Source organism: Eimeria tenella, genomic scaffold, assembly GCF_000499545.2.
Source record: "Eimeria tenella Houghton genomic scaffold, Eth_scaff650, whole genome shotgun sequence".
In the NCBI taxonomy this organism is placed as follows: Eukaryota; Apicomplexa; class Conoidasida; order Eucoccidiorida; family Eimeriidae; genus Eimeria; species Eimeria tenella.
Window position 1 is genome coordinate 1 of NW_013545773.1, and position 6,290 is coordinate 6,290.

At 59.0% G+C, this 6,290-nt stretch overlaps 2 protein-coding genes across 2 annotated transcripts; both read right to left on the reverse strand.

The window, feature by feature from the left end:
• Positions 1-47: 47 nt before the first annotated feature.
• ETH_00014145 (uncharacterized protein) lies at positions 48-3,097 on the reverse strand (the record flags this gene model as incomplete). The annotated part of the gene is made up of 2 exons (XM_013380464.1): positions 48-179; positions 446-3,097. 2 exons carry the CDS (start codon positions 3,095-3,097, stop codon positions 48-50), a joined length of 2,784 nt encoding a protein of 927 aa, XP_013235918.1.
• Positions 3,098-4,290: 1,193 nt separating this feature from the next.
• On the reverse strand, positions 4,291-5,986 carry ETH_00014150 (uncharacterized protein; the record flags this gene model as incomplete). The annotated part of the gene is made up of 5 exons (XM_013380465.1): positions 4,291-4,801; positions 5,123-5,567; positions 5,715-5,791; positions 5,908-5,927; positions 5,984-5,986. 5 exons carry the CDS (start codon positions 5,984-5,986, stop codon positions 4,291-4,293), a joined length of 1,056 nt encoding a protein of 351 aa, XP_013235919.1.
• Between the last annotated feature and the right edge of the window lie 304 nt (positions 5,987-6,290).

Genomic DNA, 6,290 nt, shown 5'->3' on the forward strand with positions numbered 1-6,290 from the left:
CAGCTCTGAAGTCTTTCTCGGCTGTACTTACGGCAGACAGCGGCCTCTCAGGCGGCATGGTAAATGAAGCAGAAGCAGCAGCAGCAGCACGTGCTGCAACAGTGGGCGCTGCAGCAGCTGCTGCTGCTGCAACGTTTGTTGTTGCAGCCTCGGGTCTGCTGGCAGAAGCCGCTGCTGCTCTCGGAGTAACGGCAACAGGCGTTTGCAGCGCCAAAGCCACATGACTACCCGTACGTGCTGCTGCTGCTGCTGCTGCTGCTGCTTTCGAGATATAAGCACAGCGAGGAAACCCACCGGGGGTGCGCGCAGCAAGCCATCCCGTCAAGGGAGCAGCAGCAGCAGCAGCAGCAGCTGCTGCTGCTGCTGCTGCTGGGGCATCAGCGCCTTTCTGGTCGCAAACACATGTACACATAGGCTTCTGCTGGGGGCTTCTGCTGCTTGGTACCTCTTGCTGCAGCTGCTGCTGCTGTGGATGTTGCTGCTGCTGCTGCTGCTGCTGCTGCTGCTGCTGCTGCTGCTGCTGCTGAAGCTGGCCCTGCACGCAATGCGGATCGCTGCTGCTGCAGTCTCTGCCCATGGGGGTGCTGCTTCGGTTGCGGCAGCTGCTGCTGATCCCTAAGCTGCCACTGCTGCTGCTGCTGTTGCTGCTCCCGCGGCTGCTGCTGCGGGGAGAGAGCTCTCTGCTGCTGCAGCCAGGAGTGCCCTTTGACGCCTGTCTGCTGCTGCTGCTGCTGCTCATGCTGCTGGTGTCGCTGGCCAAAGTGAAGTACTGCGTCTCGCAGTGCTGCTGCTGCTGCTGCTGTCGCTGCTGCTGCTGCTGCTGCTGTAGATGCTGCTGCTGCATCTGCAGCTCGTCCTCAAAAGACTGCAGTGGCCTTCCTGCCTCTCCTCTACTGCGGCTGTCTTTCACGCTGCTGCCGCCGTTGCTGCTGCCAGCTTCTGTCTGCTGCTGCAGGTCCTGCTGCTGCTGGCGGTGGCGCTTTGCAGCAGCAGCCTTGCTTCTGTGAGCTGCTGCTGCAGGCGACCTGCGCTGAGATGTTGCATCTGCTGCTGCAGCAGCACCTAAGGAAGCCAGCCTAACCTGCAGCACCTGGATAAGCCGCTGCTGCTGCTGCAGCGTGGTTTGCTGCTGCAGCAGCAGCAGCTCCTGCTGCTCCAGCGCCTCCCGCTGCTGCTGCGCTGTTTCCCGAAACCTCCCCAACTCGTTGTGTAAGTCTAAGCAGCCTCTCAACCCTCTGTAGCTGCTGCTGCTGCTGTTGCTGCGCCTGCAGCAGCTGCTGCTGCTGCTGCTGCTACCACAGAAGCCGCTAGCCGCTGCCGCCTGGGGGCCCAACGAAGGGCGCCGCTGCTGCTGAACGTGCTGCTGCTGCTGCTGCTGCTGCTCCAGTTCCTGCTGCTGCTGCTGCTGCAGCTGGAGCTCACCTGGTTCCTCCGGTGGACGTTTGTCAGGACGGACAGACTGACACGGCTGGTGATGCTGCTGCGGCTGCTGCCTCTGCTGCAGCAGCCGCTGCCGCTGCTGCCGCTGCTGCAGCAGCTGCTGCTGCTCCTGGTTTTGCTGCAGCTCCTGCAGAGACGAAGCACTTGCTGCTGTGCTTTGCTGCAGCCTCGATACTCCTCTTGTCTCCTCGTCGCTGCTGCACAGCGGGCTGTCTTTGCAGCGGCCACAGCTGCTGCTGCTGCTGCTGCTGCTCCAGAGAGCCGACTCGTCACATGTGCTGCTGCCAGGGCCCCCCAATCTGCAGCAGCAAGAGCTGCTGCTGATTTTGGCGCTCTCCAGCGAAGCAGCATCCTTGAGCAGCAGCTCTTCTGGCTGCGATGAGGGGACTCTGCTGCTGCTGCTGCTGTTGCTGCTGCTGCTCGTGCCCCTGCTGCTCCCCCTAATCTCTTCCGCAGTTTCTAAGGGGTCCATTCTTTTGTATTTTGCTGCTGAGGGTTCACAGCCGTCCGCAGCAGCGGCAGCAGCTGCAGCAGCAGCAGCTGCTGCCCCTGCTGTTGCTGCCGTTGGGGCCCCACAACCTGCTTCTGCATGCATTGCCACGGAAGCTACTGGTGCAGCTTCCAGCACTCGCCTTGCATCTTGCGCTACTGCTGCTGCTACTGCTGCTGCAGCTGCTGCTGCAGCAGCTGCTGCTGCTGCTGCTTCACTTGCTGCTGGACCGTCCGCAGCTGTAGTAGCAGCAGCAGCTCCACCTAGAGGCCCCGCGGGGGAATAGGAATCACCCAAAACTGCGCAGGCTGTTCTTGTGCTGCAGCAGCGCTGCTTTTGCTGTTTTCGCTGCTGCTGCTGCTGCTGCACAAGGCGCTGCTGCTGCTCCTGCAGTCTGTGCTGCTGTCGCAGCTGGACCTGTTTCTGCCAGAGCTGTAGATGGCTCTGCTGGTGCTGCTGCTGCACCTGGTGCTGCTGTTGCAGCTGCTGCAGCTGCTGCCGCTCCTGCCTGTTATGCTGCTGCAGCTGCTGCAGCTGCTGCTGCTGCTTCAGCTGCTTCTGCTGCTTCAGCTGCTGCTGAGCACCGGGGGAGACTCTTGCTGCAATGCTTAGCTGTGGGGGCCCCCCCAGGGCACGCGGGGCCTCCAGTGCCGGTCTGGCTGGGGAAATAGCAGCAGAAGCAGCTGCAGCAGCAGCAACGGCTGCTGCTGCTGCAGTGTGTGCTGCAGCAGCGTCTGCTGCAGCAGTGTGAAAACTGCAGCCCCTGCTGTAACCAAGGGGAGGTCGCTGTAGCGGGCAGGCAGCAGCAACAGTGTGTCTTTGCTGCCTGCCGTGGCTGTTGCCGCTGCCGCTGCTGCTGCTGCCGCCATGTCCGTAGCTGCAGCTGTAGCTGCTGCGGTTGCTGCTGCGGTTGCTGCTGCTGCTGTTGCACCAGCTGCTGCGCGTGAGGCTCCTGCCTTCTGAAGGGGAAACCCCCGAAATCCCGCGGTGTCTGCTGGGGAGCCAGAAGTCGCTGCTGGGTGGATGGAGGCAGATTTGCTGCTGCTGCTGCTGCTGCAGCTGCTGCAGCTGCTGCTGCAGCTGCTGCTGCTGGAGCTGCTGCAGCACAAGAAGCTGCCTCTGCTGGTACTCCTGGACCGGCAGGGCCTTGTACTTCGTGGACTCCATTAAATCTGCTGTCAACGCTTCTGCTGCAGCTATAGCCGCTACTGCTGTTGCTGTTGCTGCTGCTGAAGCCCGGAGCTTTCAGTAGTGCTGCCAATGCCAATGTGTGTGCAGCAAAGCAGCAGAAATAAAAAGGGAAGAACAGTTTAAAGAGAGTACCTTGAAGCGGCTCCAGTGAGCTGCTTGCTGCTGCTGCTGCCGCCGCGGCTGTTGCTGCTGCTGCTGCTGCTGTTGCTGCTGCAGCTGCTGCTGGTCTCTACTGCTGTGCCTTATGCAGCAACACAACACACATAATCTTGTAGGCGCAGCAAGAGCTCTAGCAGCTGCTGCAGGAGCTGCTGCTCCAGCAAACCAACGGGGCCCCCCAAGGCTGCAGCAGGAAGAGCCTTCGAGGCGTTTCAGGCAGCAGCAGCAAAGGAATTAAATTAATTATTTATTTAATCATTTATTTTCTTCCTATTATAAAACAAAACCAAAAAACCGAGGCAAAGACCGCTTAGTTGCTGCAGCAACAGCAGCAGCAGCAGCAGTATCGCTAGTGCTGCTGTTCGTTGACTCGAGAGCAGCAGCACCAGCAGCAGTGGCAGCAGCAGGAGCAGCAACTGCTGCTGCTGCTGCTGGTAAACCAGGGTTTCTGTTTGCTCATTAGTTTTTTATCCATCGCCTAAAATGCAAACCCTAAACCCTAAACGCTAAACCCTACAACCTAAACCCTAGGGCCAGCAGCAACCACAATCGACAGCTAGCTTTCAGCCATAAGCCCCCAAAACCCAAACCCCAAACCCTAAACCCTAGGCCCCAAACCCTAATTTTCATTTCTGGACCCTAAACGCTACAGAGCAGCAGATTTCTGAAGTGTGAAGCTCTCTTCCAGCTGCCCTAAACCCTAAACCCTAGACCCCAAACCCTAAACCCTAAACCCTAAATAAACCCCCTCCGTTCGGCTGCACCGTTGAGCCTTCATCTTGGGCTATTTGCTGCTAAGGTCTCCCCACAAAGACTACGCGCTGTTCAGGACGAGGGTTTAGGGTTTAGGATATGCGAATTAGGGTTTAGGGTTTAGGATCGACGAATTAGGGTTTAGGGTCTGGGATCGGCGAATTAAGGTTTAGGGTTTGGGCCTGAGGGTTTAGAGAAACAACTTTCTGCCGCAAACACCGAGACACGCACTAGCGCGTTTCCTGCTGCTGATTTTGCTATCCTTTGTTGCTCTTGCTGCAGCTGCGGCTGCTTCTGCTGCTGCTGCGGTTGATGCCGCTGCTGCTGCTCCTATCGCTGTTGCTGCTCCTATCGTTGCTGCTGCTGCTGTGGGTGCTGCTGCTGCTCCTGTAGCTTCTGCTGCTGTGGGTGCTGCTGCAGCTGCCGTCGCTGCTGCTGCAGACTCTGTAGATGCTTCTACTGTTTCTATCGCTGCTGCTGCAGCTGCTATCGCTGCTGCTGCAGCCGCTGTCGCTGCTGCTGCAGCTGCTACCGCTGCTTCTGCAGCTGCGATCGCTGCTGCTGCAGCTGCTATCGCTTCTGCTGCAACTGCTATCGCTTCTGCTGCAGCTGCTATCGCTGCTGCTGCAGCTGCTATCGCTGCTGCTGCAGCTGCTATCGCTGCTGCTGCAGCTGCTATCGCTGCTGCTGCAGCTGCTATCGCCGCTGCTGCAGCTGCTGTCGCTGGTGCTGCAGCTGCCTTCGCTGCTGCTGCTGCTTCTACCGCTGCTGGGGCGCCCACCCCATTACCCAAGCAGCAGAGGCTCCTGCTGCTGCTGCCGCTGCAGCAGCAGCAACCGCTGCTGCTGCTGCTGCTGCTGCTGCAGAGTTGCTGGCTGCGCCGCAGCAGCGGCAGGCGCAACAGTAGCAGCAGCAACAACGACGGCAGCAGCAGCAACAGCAGCAGCTGCTCCTGCTCCAGTGTATTTTATTCATTTGTTCTCCTCTTTTGCTTCGTTTCTGTTTTAAGTTTATCTTTTTGTTTCGCTAAATTTAAATATTTAATTCTTTTGTCTTTTTGCTTCCTGTGTCTTCTTGAAGTGTATCTACACCCCGCGGCAGCTGATATTGAGCCGCAGCTGCTGCAGCTGCCTATACACCTGAAGCAGCCGCTGCTGCCAAAACAAAATTCTCTCTTGCTGCTGCTGCAGCAGCCCCTGTAAAGCCCTCTCAGCCCGCAGCAAATGAGGCAGGCACAGAGCATAGTCCATTAACTCCACCTGCAGCTGCTGCTGTTGCTGCTGCTGTTGCTGCTGCTGCTGTTGCTGCTGCTGCTGCTGCTGCTGCTCCACCTGTTCGTTGTGCAGCAACAGCAGCTTTGGGTGGTTTTCTCGAGAACTGTTCGTATCTGCGTGGTTCTGGCTGCTGCTGCCGCCGCTGGATTGCTGTTCGTCAGCAGCAGCAGCAGCAGCAGCAGCAGCATTAGCAGCAGTCCGCTTCGCTGCAGCTGCAGTAGGAGGCTGGCTCGGCGCGTAGTAGAGAAGCTTAGGGACCCCTGCAGCAGCAGCAGAGCAGCAAGGCAGCAGCACAGGACGCGTGTGCTTCAGCAGTCCTTCATGCTTTTGCGCATGCAGGAAGTGCAGCAGCAGCCGCTGCAGTAGCAGCTGCAGCAGCTGTAGCAGCAGCAGCAGCAGCAGCACACCGTGAAGGGCCAGGCGAGCTGCGCCCGATAAGATCACCACGTCTCCAGAACGCAGAGCCACCGGAAGGGGCTCCTCCCTGCAGCAGCAGCAGCAGCAGCAGCAGCGGAGAGCTCAGCAGCAGCAGCAGCAAGAGCAGCAGCAAAACAACCAGCACAGCAGCAGCAGCAGCAAAAGCAGAAGTACGGGTGGAACCTGGCGCGGCAGGCAAAGACCTGCAGCAGTAGCAGCAGCAGCAGCAGCGAAGCAGCAGCAGCAGCAGCAGCAGCACCATAGCAGCTGCAGCAATCAGCGCTTCTCCTACTGTCGTGTGCTGCCGCCAATAAGAAAGATGCAGGGAAGGCCCAAGCTGCAGATACACCCGAAACGAAGTGCAGCAAACTGTAGCAACAGTTCGCCAGACTGCTGCTGGTGCTGCTGCTGCTGCTGCGGCTGTTTAGGATAGCAGCAGCAGCAACAGCAAAAGGGCCTGGGCTGCGGCAGTTGGCAAAGCCTCTAAGCTGCGCTGCTGTTCACGAAAAGCCAGCCGCAGCACCAGCAGCAGCACAACCACCACCAGCAGCAGCAACAGAGGATGC